At 45.3% G+C, this 17803-nt stretch overlaps 1 protein-coding gene across 1 annotated transcript; it reads left to right on the top strand.

Annotated features, from left to right (window-relative positions):
- Positions 1–8826: 8826 nt before the first annotated feature.
- On the top strand, positions 8827–15358 carry tnfsf11 (TNF superfamily member 11). The gene is made up of 4 exons (XM_079277636.1): positions 8827–9189; positions 11145–11180; positions 14043–14169; positions 14784–15358. The coding sequence occupies exons 1-4, from the start codon at positions 8989–8991 to the stop codon at positions 15215–15217; spliced, it is 798 nt and encodes a 265-aa protein (XP_079133762.1). The 5' UTR covers positions 8827–8988; the 3' UTR covers positions 15218–15358.
- The last annotated feature ends 2445 nt before the right edge of the window (positions 15359–17803 follow it).

The raw sequence follows: 17803 nt of genomic DNA on the forward strand, positions 1-17803 counted from the left end.
GAGGGAGAGAAAAGAAGAAAGAGGGAAGGTGGGAATGCCTAATTGCAGGCTGTGTAGTGACACAGGAGGCGAGGGATGTGTCATGACGAGCACATCTCTGATCTTTTGAGCGGCGGGAAGCGAGAGGCCATACAAGGATATGGTTCGGCTCAGCTTGTGGGCGACCTGGCTGAGTCAAGTCATCTCCAGCAGGCTTCAAATTAGGGGGATGGAGATCTGAAACTCTGCAAATTGCTGTCGCCTCTTGGTGAGAAAAAAAATGCTTACTGGGAAGATGGGAAGATTGGTATTTCCTGTTCTTGTTCCCTGAGCAACATGACGAGTCTTTATTCCGTACCGAGTCAGGGAGCAGCCCGAGACGCTAGACATCCGTTCCTGTGACAAAGTTCAAAGCCGACGAGGCCACCTCAAAGTTTTAATCACACAGACAGAAGAACATAAGGAATGCATAATATCACGTATTAAAACCACGTCGGTATAGTGTGAAGAGTTCATGATATTTTACTCTTTTGTTGAGCTAATTTGTCCATGTCGTCATCGGGCATTATTTGAATGCCCGGATCGGTTCTATCTGGGCAAGTGAGCCCAGCAAAGAACAAATAAAGATAAATTGGGGAAAGTCCCGTTACTAACATTTCAGCGTGTACTATTTCCCAGTTTATTGAACAAAATAAACATTGTGATTGAATTAGATTCAACGAGTATGGGTGTGATTGGTTTATTGATTGACATACGGCTACAAAGTTACAGATATAGAGGTTTTAGAGGCTGTGAGCTAAACATCCCAACTCAAGCTCCACTTACGAGCTTTTCTTCGTCTTCATGAACAGATTGAGTTTGCCCAGTTTTTACGGAGATGAATTTCTTCACAAGCAATTAAGAGGATTTCATTCATTTTTAGGATTTCTTGCCCACATTGGCGTAAAAGTTTATTCTTGACCATGGGAGTGTTTATGACTAAACAATCCCAACTAAAGGCCCACTTACGAGTTTTTTCCCGAGCTTTCAGCCAAATCGCACAAGAAAAACAACGATTGGTTGTACTGATCAACAGCATCAAGTCTGATAATACAGGTCGAGGCACTGATGATACACTGGCACTCTCCAACATAACAGCATCACTATGGACGGGGTGGTTGAGTGACACAGACCAAGCATTACTGAGAGTGCGTCAGTTGACGTGAGTAGCCGGGAAGATACTGAAACATGACCACAGAAACTCACAAGAAGATTGCAACAGCTTCACAGAAGTGAAGCCACAGGAACGCAAGTGAGACACGACAGCAGTTTACGAGGAGGATGCTTTTATTAATCCGCTCTGACGGGCACATTATCGTGCACAGTGTACGAGCACAGACACACAGTCAGTGCGGCGATGCGATGTATAGCTGTTGTTGTGCAGAAAAGGATCAGTCAGCGACATGGACAGGTGCCCAATGGCATATACCACCCTCAGACTGTTTCACAGTGGTGTGGTCACACACACACACACACACACACACACAGACAGACAGACACACACTCTCTCTGACATCAGATAGGCTGGGTCCTGGCTCGGTTGGTGCATCCCCCCGCCGTGTAGATGTGTGAGTCACTGACATCACTTCCCTCCCAACAGCAACAAACGGTCGGGTTGTTGGGAGAGTCCACTGGATGAGGGGAGAGGAGGGGGGGGGGGGGGTGTTTGTGTCAAGCCCATGGAATCCATGATATACTGTACTGGGCTTTGTGTTGGAAAGGGGAAAACCAGCTACATCATCTCTGCTAGGCCTTTGTTTACTGCGGCCTGAAGAACATATCCTTTGTTTTGTTTTGTTTTTGTTCTTCTCTTCGTGGTGCATCTGCTCTTTGTTTCGTCACCATGAAGTTAAAGGTGTGAGCGGTTAATGAGCCGAGGGACTGAATAGCGGAGGTGGGTGTGAGGTCATGCTGGATGACCTACTGTACTGGAGCATGCAGAGCAATGAGGCACTTCCAAAGGTTTTGACTTAAAAGCTCATTCGAAAATAAATTTTCTCCTGGAACTTGCGGTGATAAATTGTTTTCAGGCGGAGGTTGTAGCGCCGCAGTCCAAAAACCTCCAGATCCAAAAACCTCCAGATCCAACGGTAATTCTGAAAAAGTTTATGGAGTGGAAAATCTAATCGTTCAAAGTTAATACTCAGTATCCAACTTCAAAACTGGATTAATGAAAGAAGGGAGTGTTTAAGTAATTTTCTGAGCTTCTCAACCTGTTTTATCTGACATCTGATGAGCTCGTCTTATATATATACATATATATATATATATATATTTCATATATATATATATATATGAAATATAAATAGTGAACATTCACTGCTATTAATAGGCTATCATACATTTACTGTGATTCCATGATATATATTTGATGAAAAAATCTGGTCAAAGTAATGTAAATATAGAAATATCTAGAATAAATACATTATATACTAAATAAATACTAGTACTTGGTCCCATATTCAATAAAACGATGGGGTCTGCTTTCAAAAATAAAAAAGAGTTGTCGTCCTGATCTATGAAGTGACATACAGTTGAGTTTTCAGGCTGACAAACATCAATGAGATTTTGAATTAGGATTTCTAACTCCTGGAGCAGATCCCATTCTACATATAAGTATATATATATATATATATATATATATATATATATATATATATATATATATAATTTATATATATATAAGGTATATATATATATATATTTAGATACGTTTGAAATAACATTTCTTTTTACAATCAACACTTGAAATGATGAAGTCATTTGCAAAGGACAAGTTGGTACAAAATGCAAACCGTATCCTCCTGTGATGTTGAAGCTGTTGTCATGGTAACAGTAGTTGTGGTGCTCTTCCTTAATCCTGTTTGCTTTATGAGTGAGGGCACGACTAATGAAAGATCCCACGCAGTCACCACCGGGGAGCTGGAAACACTTTCAAAACGTGAGGTGACCCGTGACATTTCCCTGCTGTTGTCTGCTTGTTTCCAGTAGTGACCACATAGTGATGCTGTAACTCTCTCTCTCGCTCTCTCTCTCTCTCTCTCTCTCTCTCTCTCTCTCTCTCTCTCTCTCTCTCTCTCTGTGTGGCTGTGTGTGTGTGTGTGTGTGTGTGAAAACCAGGCAGCAGGCATGGACAATAACTCAGACGTTTAACCTCCCAGGGCAACTCAGACCTTGGCACAATGGAAGCTGTCAGCGTGGGAGCGAAAGGTCGGAGACAGCGCCGAAGGAGCGAGGGAGAATAGATGCAGATAAGAGCTTAATGTCAGGGGGAACGGCTGAATCACGTTGAAATTATGAGTGTTTATCTGAAAAGGATTGGAAGGGAGCAGAAAGAGAGGGCCGTGGGCGGAGGGGAAATATCCCGGTCAAGAGGGGCTGCTGGCGATTCCCAAACTGACGACTCTGTTTTGACTCGTTGGTGATTAAAAACAGCAGATGGAGCTCCGTAGCGTGGTCAATAATATTTGCTGTTATCTGATGAATATGGGTAGTGAGCCTGTCTGACTCACAAAAACAACAAGCTGGCGCACACTGCGCACCATTGCTCCCACCCTGGCGGGATAGACAACAGCAGAGGGGAAGCGTTCACTGTTTCATTCAAGAAGCATTGCTTCATCCACCGTTGTGTCTCTGCTCGGCGCTTGTCGGCTTCCACCCACTGCTCTATTGACTCAGGTGCGTGCGTAAGTTTGGGTTTAACAGACACATCTTGACAAATCATGTTTCCCGATGACCTCAGGGCACTTCCTCCGAGCTCACGCCCACCTCGGACGACGACAGCGCGGCCTGTGTCTTCAGGCCCGGGGCCGGGCCGCTTTGATGTGACCACAGAGAGGAAGCAGGGGTTAAGTCCGGGAGATCCTGACATGGTTAACTGAATGAGAGATATCTGCTGCTGTCATGGTCGGTCCTTTTTCGCTGAGTCACTGGAAGCTCTTCCCACTGTTAGGGGGAAATGTAAGGATCTCTTGTTTGGTCAGAAAACACTGTCTGCAATGTGATGTAAGATGGAGAGACGAGAGGAGACGAGAGGAAGAAGGGAAGCGAGGGAGCAAAGAGGAAGGAGCCGAGGGAGAGAGGATGTTGGAGCAACGGGGGAGTGCTGACAGACAGAGTGTTTTGGGCCCTGAGTGGGGGAGCGACATGTGTGTTCACACGCGTTTTAAACAAGGAAAGCCTGGCTCCCACTGACTGAGCAAAAGTCCATCATTCGTTTGAAGCTGTGTGCCCACACAGGCCACAGAGTCTTTATCTGCATATTGTTTGCCATCGTGGCATTGGTCTAGGGATGGCAATCACTTTGGTCCAGACTGACACAGCTCAACAACTATTGGGTGGATTGACATTCAAATTTAGTAAACCTTTTCATGGTTTCCAAGCCTAAAGACTTTGGTGTTCCCCTGACTGTTCACCTAGCGCCACTATGAGGTTTTGAGTGAAATTTCTCGACATCATTTCGACAGCTGTTGAAATTTGAAACAGATTTTCATGTTCCCCTCAGGATGAATTGTAATAGCTTTTGTAAACTTGTCATTTTGAGCCTTTGTCTACGTAATTTGTCCAATACGTACAAAACTAAGATGGTGAACATGATACATGCTGATGTTAGCATTTATCTCAAGTACAAAGTATCTCACAGAGCCACTGGCATGGCTGTAAACTCTTAGTCTTGTTTATCTTCATGAGGCTTTTTTATTTTATATAAATGTATTCTATGTGAATAAAAGAAATGTTCCTGTGTAAACTGATTTTAAACAGCCTTAGGGTTTAAATCTTTTTGAATTTTGTTTAGTTCTCTTCAAATGATTTCCTTGAAACTGCTTCATTCAGTGTCTATAATCCTGTGGGCTTAATCATAATCTTCTTATTCTTCATCTTCCATACAAAGGTTTGCTGCGTAACTCCTCCTGCAGTGTTGCGCGCACGTGTCAAAATACATTAAAACGTGCGGCCTGATCGAGAGCTATGACCTTTCTTAGCGATTCGCACAGCTGTTTTCACGTAAATCGCAAAACACAGCGAGAAATCTTCACATCCACACACATGGGGTTTCGGCATAAAGAGGAGGAGGAGGAGGAGGAGGGTGTAAACATTGGGGTTGCTATGGAGGTGGCAGTGTAAGAAGTTTCGAGCGAGCGGCAAGAAAAGGCAGCGTGTGTGCGTGTTTTGCAGACTTTGAGTGACCTTCTCACCACAAAGGATGTGGGAGTGAGGAGAGAGAGAGACAATTCTCTGCTCCTCATGCAGCGAGTCTTAAAAGCAGCCTTCCAATCAGATAAAAGAGAGCAACAATAAACAGCGGAAAAATCCCGGCTTGTTATACCTTTTGTGTAAGATGTGCTTCTCACGCGTGAGGAATCTTGAGAAGGCATGTTATCGTTTCAAAACGGCCAGTTAATCAAATGCCATCGCATATTTATGCCAGGCAGCAGCTCAACCATTTCCTCATACTTGGCTTCTCAAATTCATGCATCTCTGCCCTTCATGGTTTCCAAAAACAGGCTGAATCCAGTGGAATCATTCTGGTTGCTTTGAAGCCGAAATAGCCACTGGGCAGAACCAGACTGACCGGATCCCGCTGTTCACCATGACTCTACAGTCCGTCTGTGAACCCTGAACCTTCACCCCGGATCCCCGATACCTCAGACGGCGTAAAACCGCCGACGTCAGAGTCCACCAGATGAGCGCGAGATTGCTGAGTTTAGCGTTGGGGTGAGTGTGAGGGCATGGTTAGCTAGGAATGCTCTTACAAACCAGAGATAACAACTGCTCATAACAATGCAAAGAGTTGACCAGTGACGAAGGTACACACCCTGTCTCAAGTGTTATCTTTGCATGCCGTTATGAGGGCACTTTTGTCTTTCTGTCGCCCTCTTACTTTACCTCTCTTCACCCTTTCTCTCTCATTCATGCTTCATCTCAATTTCTTTCCTCTTCGTCCTCTCTCTACAGCTACAGGGCCTTTGGCTCTCTGTCGCCATCCGAAGGAGCATCGGGTTCCACTCGCTGGCAGGCGGAACAAAGCAAAAACAAAGGGGCATGGACACCGTCCAAACACCCTTTTTTCCTCTCGCCTATGCACGCACGCACATGCACGCTCGTGAGTCAACCAAACGCAAATAAAAGCGTGTGATACAACCCAAACAAACACGTGTTAACCTGAATATCAGCCCAAACCAGGCCTCCGCTCTCCGCTCTTCCCTGCCGCAGCGCCGCGCTCCTGACTCCTTCAGGAAATTGCTGAGGGCACAGGAAACCCACAGCTAAACACAGTTTCTCATGGTGCATTAACGACCCCTGACCGAGGGAAGAGCACTTCGTAGTACCACATCCAGAGCAGTGCCAAGGCCACGCCGCGCTCAGCCAAGTGCAGGAGGTAGCTGGACGCGAACGCTGGAATGAAGGTCTCCTGGGAAAGATACGCTCTGAACCATCGTCAGGAGAAAGTCTTCTGGCTGAGCACAGACTCCAGTCCTTGTGCTACGTTTCAGAAGCAAAACATCAACAGAGGCTGTTCTACAAGCGTGGTAAAAACAAGCGTAATCGTAAGAGGGGGGAATGTGGTTGTCGAACGTAACCAAAATCATATGTGTGGTTTTATGAAGTTAGAATGCCCATAATGACGGTGTATTAAATTATTGTAGCGCCATGAGGTTTGATGGTTTTAGGCAGGGGGGGGGGGGCACATATAAAAAGCCAGCTTTCTCCCATGAACTCCTCTGGCACCGAGAAATTTCGCTCGGATTTCGCAAACTCACCGAACCTACTACAGCCGCCCCTCCTTTCCATTGTCACTGCTTCTGCCCTAAAATAACTCCTGTTCCTGAAGGAGGCTGGTTTTCTGCCGGGTTTTCAAATACTACACTGTTGTTCTGCTGGCAGCGGGTAAACGGCAGAGCTTAGGGAGGTCACTCTCTGGGCTAACAGGAGCCACTGCCATGTTTAGATGCTGCAACAGCCGCGATGTGTGACCGCTGGGCCGTCTGTGGACACTCCATGCGACAATACCTTATTGTGCACGTTTGTTTTGGGAAAACACAAGTGTAAGCGGATTATAATAGGAGATGTGAAGGAATTAATAGTATCATGTTGTCATCTCTACTCTTTTTAGGAACGCAGCCGAAGCCTTGACACAAAGTTTGAGTTTGTGTGACTTTGTTTGCCATACTAGCACAGACGAATTCTTGCACAGTTCATTAAAATGTTTAAATATTTCTGGATTACCAAGATCATATGAATGCGTGTATCGCTCTTATCGACATACCCTCAGAGAATAATCAGTTTCTTGCAGCTCAACAGAGCGCTTTACCATCTTTCAACGCATTGTTTTGGTTTAACGGACTTTACTGTGCTGGTTCGGGTAATGTACAAACTCAAAGTCTCTCCGAGAGCCAGTGTTTGGTTTGTCCTTTCTGGGCGACAGTAGGAACATGGCGGTGCAACATGGCGGAGTCTGAGGACCCGCTCCCGAAGATATAAACGGCTCGACCGAAGCTAACGAAAGCACAAAGATTCTTAGTTTTAGGTGATTACACACATTAAAACATCGTGAAAAACACTAAAATATATGAATATTATCTTCCATGTCTGTCAATAAATCCCCTTCAATCTAACACACTGCTCATTTAAACTAACACATATTTAATCCATCCACACATTTACAAGAAGTGATGGGAGGAGTGTGAGGAGTGGAATGATACGCTTCCTTCTTCACTGCTGCTGGACGGCTGCCAGGGACTTCCCATTCAGAGAACATGACAATAGAATGTGAAAAATGCATGATTGACTCTTTCTAGATACTTAACAGAAGAGTGTTTTGATCTGAGGCCGCATCAGTTATGCTGGTCCGGACTGAGGCAGCTATCAACAAAAAAAAACACGCTTCCTTGAATGACATGACGACAATAAAGGCTACTCTTAAAATGAGTAAAAATGCATTTTCATATATCAGAATTCCGCTTTTGTCTGATATGACTAACAGCTGAGCAGGAGACAAACATTGACTCTGGAGCTCTAAGCTGCCACACCAGCACATGATGAGTAAAGAGTCACTGATCCCAAAACAAAAAGAGCAAACAATGATAATTATGTGACCAACTGCCAGTGTGAAGGAATCCGGATTGCGTTATTATTGAGATACATGCATTTACAACTTTAAAATGTGTTTTGTTTATTGTTCACGTGGATGTTTGAGCTTCACAGAGTTTGACACTGGAGATGGTTTCACTGCTGAAGATGGAAGTATCCACTGATGCAGACACTTCAAACCTCCAGTGCACAAACACGAAGGATGGACTTCTTGAAGGAGACGCCTTTGTAATAAACAATATTTGCATATTCAAACATTCTGTATTTTGCAATAAGGGGAGTTGATGTAATTTTAAGATTTTGAAGTTCATTGACTTTTTTTTGTGTGGAAAAATAATCCGATTATGTAAATTGTTTATGTAAATAATATTTCTAAATGTTTTAATTAAAACTGGTTTCAAATTAATAACACATGTATTACTAGATATAGCATTTTTATTCCTTTACTTTTTTCATGTTTTGTTGTTAAGTTTGACCTACACATATTTGAGTTTGTTTGTGTGTTTATAGCTGTAAACTGATTACTCATATGAGGTATTAAATAGATCCACTGCATCTCCAGTTGTGCTGCTGAACTCTCTCAGCGTCAGCGCAGGGGGTGTGTCACCAGGGGGTGGATCACGTGCCAGTGCGTTGGCCCCGTGGAGCCATAAAGGACTCGCTTTACCTGTCGTGCGTTCATGTCGGCCCGGTTGCCAGTCTTGTTCCAGTCTGTCCCGTTGCTCTGTCTGAGGCTCCCTCTGATTGGCTGCAGCGCAAACCAGCTCTTTTCAGCCCACCCACCGCTGATTATAGGGACTCTCGCAGGCTCTCTTTCCTGCCCTGCATTGAGTCTGGGACCTGGCCCTGGGGCTGAACGGCACACACAGAGCGCGCACCATGGCAGCTACCCACAGCGAGTACAGAGGCTACCTGCGGAACACCGTCGACATCGAGGCAGGGCAGCACCGCTTCCACCCGGTGCAGAGCTCGGAGCCCACTTACCGGCCGCTCCTATTCGGGACCCTCGCTGTTATGGGATTGCTTCAGGTGGCTTCCAGCGTGGCGATCTTATTGCACCTGACGGGTTACCTGCAAGAGGTAGGCTCCACGTGACACTGCGTGCTCCGGTTTGGCGGCTCATTTCCAGTGCGCGTTGAGACGCTTTGCAAACTCACTCACTGCCGTTTACTCAAGCTTTGGTTCCGCGTGTAAATATTTATCTACAGACACTGTCAACAGCTCTCGAGTGGGCTGCGAGCGAGTTAAGATAGTCCAACGACTCTTGCGCAATTGTATAACGCCATAAAGTGACAGATAAGTAAGTTTGCTATCTCTATATAAAAGCTGGCGGCGCGCGCTCTTAGATGTAAAGAAGGAGTAATCTGCACAAGCGGAAAAAAAGAAGAAAAGGAAAAAAGGCTCAACATCGAGCAACTTCTGCAGTTTTGTGCGCCAAGATTTCGTGCACTCTTTTGAAGGCGCTGCGCTTCAGCCGCAGGCAGTTAAAAGCGTCTTCCCTCGCTGTACAAGCACCTCTAGATAACATCTCCAAAAAGCCCGCGTGACATTTTCCAAAGATTAGTTCTTTCAGCAAGATCTTTTCTCTCAGGGGCTGCAGGCAGCGCGAGTCAAAGCATCGCGAATCCCCCTTTTGAAGTGATAACATCGCAGTCGGCCTTGCGAGATGTCAATGTTTGCAAAATGCAGATGTTTTCACTTGAGCCTCCCAGGCTGCAGTTTTTCTTGTGCGTGTTTACATGCCATCGGGGAGCGTGTATTTGTAATTTATATGTGTCATAAGTTGTAAACTCTCGAGCATAAGCAGAGCTGTTTTCAAGGAGGTTGGAGGCAGAGAGTGTCTGGCAAAACTCAAGGAAGACCAGAGACACTATGAGAATACAAATGTTCCTGCATGTCCCATTGCCTTATGTCAGCGCATCTTTGCCGTATTTCAGTCTGTGAGCCAGTAAAATAGCATCTATGTTCTGCCACAACTGTTTTTGGGAGTTTAAAAATTTCGTGTTTCCGCATCCGGGCTCTGTCAGGATGCTGGAGGTTCACCTGGGGAGCATCCCTCTCTCGCTCTGTCCCTCCCTCTCTCTCTCGCGCTCTGTCTGTTTGCTTCTGTCTCTTCCCCAGTGTTTGTGTGTTGAATTTCTTTGGCTTGTCTTTGGCATAAACACACTGCAGTGTGGTAGTGGCTGGTTATGTTCTAGATGTGAACCAGAGGGGGAGAAACGAACTAAAAGAGAGGAAGGCTAAAGCGTAAAAAAACAAATAAAAAATACCCAGCGAAAAGACAAGGCAATCGTAAAAAGAGACATTTCATGGCTCTATTTGTATTTGTGTAATAAGGTGTGGGTTTTATCTGATCGTGTGATGAGAGGGATGCAGGACCAGACTCTTTTTTTAGGGAGCGATCAGAGTGTTCCTCGAATACCCAGCAGCATGAGATGCCTTCCGGTTGGCCGAAGTTGGAGCCGTGCTTCGGATTAACAGGCAGCCTTTTTTTTTTTTTAGATTTCCATGTCGGCTGCATGTGGTAGCACTTTTCAGCGTGAGTCAGTAGTTGTGTCTGTACGGGGGGGAGTGGAGTTTGTCACCATCATCTGCCCCCTTCAGCACCTGTAGAACTTCCTGGAGATGTTGGAGGAGAGCTGGAATCTGCACAGCGCCGTGTCTCCATAGGAATGTGGTGATCGGAGCAGGTTTTAGAAACACCGCTTTGATTCCAGCTCGTCTGTGTGCGTCAGGCCGTGCGCATTCATGAAAGCCCCGTGGCCGTTTTGTTAGCTTAACCTCATTACCCCACTCCCACACACACACACTCCCACACACACACACTCCCACACACACACACTCCCACGCACACACACTCCCACACGTATCCAAACTGAAATGTCTTTCTGTAAGTCTTGTCAAATATTCCTCCCACCCACACCGGTCAGGGGGGAATTCTCCCAACAGACCTTGCTGGTTTGAGAAGGCTTAACTCCGGTATTGTCTTCTCACATGGACCTCTCTAACCTCGGCTCCTGTGTTTCTGTCTCCAGGTGGATTTGTCCACAGCCCCACATCGGCCAATAGAGGTGAGTGTGACCGCTGGTTAACCCCAGGCAACACTGCTGCACGACACGCCCTCTGACTGGAGCACAGTCCACTCGGATAGATTGCATTTTAACAGGTTTTTCTTCCTGCTACGACGCCACACACACACACACACACACACCTGAAGTCTTTGATGTTAATGGCAGGACTCCTGCTGTGTAAATCATCTTGTTATTGATTATTAATCATCAGCACTAATTGCCATTTTTTCAATTTCTACTTCAACAAACTCAATGTGAGCAGACTTTGGTTGATCGAACAGTCGTCGACGTGTCACTAAAGGAAACTATGGGGGAAACAAAATGGCAGCGCCAAACAAAACATCTCCGCGACAACAGCAATCCGCTTTAAGAATGTTATGAAGCGCACCAGGTATTTGCTCGCTGACACTGTCGAGGGCAAAGTACAGTACGTGCAACAACTTGGCTTCAGTTTTTTTGGGGGAAAAAGCATAAAATAAACAAGATAATCATCTGCAAGTTCGCACTGACAGAAGTCATGATTTTCCCCCACGGGTGCGTTGTCAGCACATACCACAGCTTCTGTCTGCAAAGCACCAAACCCCAGGTGGTGGTCACACGGGCTGGGAAAGAGGTCCGACCACAGCAGCAGCAACACCTTTCTGCCTTTTGCTAAAGAGGCAATTAGCCCAAACGAGCCTCATCGCGTACTGACACTGTGCACAGAGAGTAGTTTACTGCATCGGCTGTTGGTGAGTCACCCATTGGCGACAGTGGTTGCAGAGTATTCCTTCGATGATCAGCAGTGGCATGAGGGAGTTATAAAATAGGAATTATTGACCGTTGAAGTCATTGTTTAGTTCCTAATCCCTCTTTGGAAGTTGGCGCACATTTTTTTTGGCACAGGTTTTGTAGAGCAAATGCAAAAATAAGGAAACTATGGAACCAGGAATTAAAACAACACAGAAGAAAAGGACTGCTGTGCTTCACTGGTGTTTGGTTTCCCATAATGCTTTAATTTCATTCTCATATTATGTATTTGTGTTTGCCCTGGGTATCCCTGGTGGAGTACTTTGCACAAACCACCCAGCCGGTCTTAGACTGAGGAGTTCATTGTTGCTGTTTCCCATGGAGCGCGGGGAGACTTGCTGGGATCTTTATGAGGTGTCGGGGTGACGGGCCCGCTTGGCACACCACTGTGTTGTGTTAGGGTCAGCCCCGGGACCGCCGGTGTTCTCCGCTGTCAGTTCAGGGGTTTTGCTCGACAGCGGGGCCTCGGTGGACAGCTGTCAGCTCTGCAGTCCGGCTTTGACGTGAGACGGCCGAGAGTCTCGGGAGGGGGTGAGATCACCAATCGGACTCTGTGATCTGAATGTTTGCAGTCCGCACACATCTGCATAACCGTGTCAGAAGGAGATCTGACTGACGCGGCGGCAAACACAAAGGGACGATCTGCTTCGGTGGCCGAGCCTCGAGTGGTCAGAGGACTTTTGTTCTCGTCTCTGAATGTATCCGTATGCATGTATGTATGTATACATACATACATGCATACATACATACACATATATATATATATACACAGATGTAGAGTCAGTCAGTTCGCCTTGATGGAGCAGCTCCGTCTGCTGCAGAGTGGTTGTCACAGTTTAATTCTAGATCAGGAAGCTGCCAAGCTGCAGCTACTTTGTCTAAATAATCTCTTCTCCCTGGTGAAGGAGGTATGACGCGGTCTCGCCACAAATCAAGATGGATCCCACAGTGTAGGGCCAATTGGGAGCGCGTTCACAATTACTCTGCAGCCTTGGCAAGACGATGTTTACCCCCGTCTCCGTCCAAGACGCAGCGCTATAAACATGTTTGTGCAGCAAATTGTTTTTGGACGACTGACTGTGCTAATCTTAGTCGGGGAGGCGTGCTAATCTGTCTGGACTTGGCTTGTGAATACTTCACAGTAATATTATTAGCACAGTGCAGGTGCAATGTTGCAAAAACATGTAAATGCTTTTGGTGGGACCGGCCCTGTCGTTGAGTTTGTTGTGGCAGTGTTTGTGTCTGCGTGTTGTTTTTTAAGTTGGGAATGTTTCCCTCGAAAACAACACTTTCCATTTCCCCACCTCTTTCTTTTGATGGGCGTTTCCTCAGAGTTATTGTGAGATGATATTTCCAGGATACCTGAGACAATTCATAAAACATGTGAAAACACCTTCAGGACATAAAGACACGATCTGTTTGTAATTAACCACATTTATTTGTATCTGCTGTACACATGCACACTTAAATAAAGATGGACCGGCTGCATCCCCAACATTTCAAGGCCTTCCTTCGAAGTAACTTACAGAAAGCGGCCTCTTGCCCGAGGCAGGACAGCCCGGCTCAGACTGTGGACGTCGGGTTCATCTGCCTTGAATAGAATCGGCACGCTGGGCTGAATGCAGTCCAGATACTATTTGTGCCAAATCCGTGAGAAGCGCAATCTATCTGAAAGGTTACACTCACCAGGAGGCCTCCCTGTCGCCGCCTTCGGCCCCGAGTACAACCGCGGCGGTAATGAGACGTTAGCAGGATAGACAATGCAGTCGGTGTATGCTCATCCATTTGCTGTGTTCACACACGCACACAATTTTCGCACAAACAGACGGATATTCAAAGAGACAGCTGACAAAGATGTTGTAACTCATGTCAAAACCGTATTGTTGCTGAGAGAAAAAGTAATTCATGGGTACCGTGAGGGTTTATTTTTAATTGTGGGTGTAAGTTTCAGTTTGGGCAACTTCTCAGAGTAGGATAACGCACACACACGCATGCAAAACTGTTTTTTGATGTTGTTTTGCGTGTCTGTTCTTCAGCGTTTGTTGAACTGGTTTCTTTTGGTGTTGTCTTCAGGAGGTCCAGACGGAGCCGGTGCTGAACGCGCTGAGAGACACGAAGAAAAAAGGACGCTGCAAAACCTTCAAAGAGAGCCTTCCATCAGCTCATCTACCAATCGGAGAGACCAAGGAGTACTCAAAGAGTGAGTCCGCTTGAATCAACATCCGTATGTTCTCACACTAGAAACAATTTAGCCATATCTGATGTAACTCCTCTCCTAATAACATGAGTGGCGAGTCACTAAATTAAAACGGTTGCATCACACAGTTGTTACTGATATTTAAAAGCAGCAACTGTCAACTGCATCTAACTGACGGAGCAAACGTTACCTCGCTGACATATGAACTATTAATAGCAAACGTATTAATATGGACGACAGTCAACATGTCTGACTGGACGTGATTAAATGCTGTTTAATAATTATGTAAACTACAGAAACATACTTTAAGTGATTGAATAGCCAAAGAAGTTCAACTCTATTACCATTTAGCATAATGGGCCATTGCATGAATACCAACTCTCCATGAATTCACTTATCAACACAATTACATATATTTATAAAGTTGAATGCAACATTTGACCACCTCTAGCTTATGGAAGTTATTTAACAGCTGCTTCCTGTTTGACAGCGCTCCCAACGCTGAAACCAGCTCGGTCCTTAGAACTTCTGAATGACTTTACACAGAAACCTTGTTCTTCTGTTTGGTATATGATCAACCAAACCTTATGTTTCATATTGCTCTTGTTGCCATGTAGAGGGTCTAACGAAGGCCATCACCATTGACTGGGACGAGGAGCACGGATACCGCAACAGAATGGGCTACCAGAAGGGGAAACTGCTGGTGATGGAGTCGGGTTTCTACTATATTTACGCCAAGACCTGCTTCCGCTACTACAGACCAGAGGAAAGCAGTCCGGCCGGGCTCCCGCAGGTGGATGTTAGCAACACCCAGCTCATCCAGTATGTCTACCACGAGAGCATCAAACAGAACAGCAAGTCCGTGGTGCTGATGAAGACGGGCAGCACCATGCGCTGGAACATCACGACCTATAACATGTACTGCGCCCAGCAGGGCCGAGGGGTCCGGCTGGACGAGGGGGACGCCTTGTACGTCAACGTGTCCAATGCTTGGATGCTGGACCCGGAGGGAGAAGGGACGTATTTTGGGGCCATAAAGTTGGGCAACTGAAAAAGAAACACGTGGGGAGCGGACATGCTACTGAACATTTGATATGCCAAAGAACCACTGTTAGCGAGTTATAGTGTCGACTTGTCGAAAACGTTTTTGTATCGTTCGCGTGTCGGTTTTTTTACATTGCTCTTCACCAAATTGCCGAGTCATATATATATATATATATATATATATATATATATATATATATATATATATATATATATATATATATATATATATATATATATATATATATATATATATATATATATATATATGGTAAAAGGTCGTCACCTTTTTAACATCTTGTCTTGCTCTTTTTAAAAGTATGTGGTTGGTGTTGAGAAACGTCAATACATTTCAGTTCATATTACAACATTTAGACTTAAGCACAGACATGTGTTGCACTAATTAAACAAATCACGAGGGAGCAACTTAGGAAGTAAGTTTGTTGGCAAGAAGTGCAGTGAGAATGGATTTATCAATGTTGATTGTCGGGGTGGGGGGGGGGGGGTGTCCAAAAAGAGCATTGCAGCTGATGCAGCATCTGCTTGTACTCAGCAGATTATCACAGAATAAAAATAACTCCCAGGTCTGCCTCTGACCCACGGCAGTGACTGCACCAAATGTTTTCCCGCCAGGTTTTGTGAGTGTGAACGAGGCGGGCAATGAGGCGTCCTCACGGCAAGTAACTCAACGGTATAATTAGAAATAGGCAGTTAGACGGTGAGTTATATCACCCTCAACATCTCTAAAGATTCACTCTGACGCCGACGTTGTTTCTTTAAGCAACAAAAGCAGTTTAAAAAGAAGGTCGTGTGTGTGTGTGTGTGTGTGTGTGCGCTCCAAAAACTCAACTTGCATTCCAGTTTTTTTTGTCTTAAAGAGATCTGAGAGTGGCCTGCTTCATGGAAGGCAGTGACGCGACTGTCATTTTAAAGCAGGGCGGGAATGACATCTGTTTGTTCTGTTTATGACGATCGACAAACGATGCAGATAGCTGGACTGTCTGACCATAACTTACACAAATAGACGTTTGTCTTCTTTAACTATAGAGGAGCCGAATTGAGTTTGGTTCATCTTTAACTTAACTTTTGTTTTTCATTTGGCTCTTCAGTGAGGCAAATGGGAATATGCACTAAATATTTATTTATTAGCTGTAGAAGTACAGAGACAGATCATTGTTACAGTGACCTTTCGGCTGTAACAAATCATTTCTATTTTATGTCTGTGTGACATTCATTATGCAGCACTTAGAGGAAATAGTAGACACGCTTTTTGTTATTAAAACACAGGGGCTTCATTTTAAATTCCATATTTATGTATCTTGATTTTGACAATTCTGTGTGCACTTGCCTGGCCAAAAGCAATATGGATATATTGTTTCTTCCACAAGATACCTGTAAGATCTTCATCTGATAGATTCTTTTTCCATTCAGTGTTTTTTTTATTTATGTCTGTATGTTTTAATAAAAAAAAACGACTTTTGTAACAATGTTTCATGTGGATTGACATTACCCACAATGCTATTGTTTGCGGTGACGAGGATTAGATGACAGCCACCTTCAAACCCGATGACAAGGCCACCCTGACTGTAATAAAAAAGTGCAGTCACGCTGCTCCGGTCAGCGCGGCCCACCAACTCATTACACTGATAGAAAGGAAGAAAGGTTGTCTAGAAAGGAACCGCGCGCCGCTGCAGCGCCGCTAACTCACAGCAGACATGTTGGACCGCAGCGCAGCGCGACCTGCAGAATAAACAAGAAGCAGACTGCATGCGACGGGAGGAATGACGAGCGTTTCGTTACTCCGTGTCGATCATTGTGGCGATGGGGTCTCCCATGAAGCCCTGCGGCGTGTGTGCGAGTGAGAGAAACGGTTTTAAAGTTGGGACTCGGAGCCAAACTGTTTCTCTATTGTCTGTACTTGGGCGTTCACCGGCATGTGGCCAGAGAGTGGCTGGCGTTCACACGTTTGTGCTGTACGCCGGGACCTCACACAGCTTTCAGCTCATTGTTCAAACGTAACCGAGAGTTTGACATAAAATCTGGGGCTTGCAGCAGAAACACTTGGCTTGAGGTGTACAAGGAGCTAATTAGCTTTGACATGGTTTTCTTTGCCATATTTTCTTTCACTGACTGCTACAGTGTAACATTTTATTGGCCTTCGTGTCTTTGCAAAAGAGAACACGCTTTTTTTAAGGGAAATGGTTCACCTAAAATGTTGTTTTTGAGAACGATTGTATGCACACAACAACTTGCACTTGCAGTTTTGCAACAACACAAACAATTCAGCTGCGGCGTCCATAGACCTGCTCAGCTTCAGATTTAAATAGCTGAAGCCATAAGTGTAAACAATGGACGAGCGCAGTGTGCCGCCCTTTTGAAGTGACTTGATTTCTCAATTCTTGGCGCTGAACGAGAAACCATTAAAATGTGTTGTGTCAGTAAACATTATGGAGAGCTTGGCGTCCACTGGACCCCCACCCACACACACACACACAGACACACACACTGGACACATATACGCACATCCGTACACACACCTACACTCACACATAGACAGAGAAGCTTCACTTGCTCGCTGCACTCAGCGGTTCGT

This window comes from Melanostigma gelatinosum (assembly GCF_949748355.1).
Source record: "Melanostigma gelatinosum genome assembly, chromosome: 10".
NCBI lineage: Eukaryota > Metazoa > Chordata > Actinopteri > Perciformes > Zoarcidae > Melanostigma > Melanostigma gelatinosum.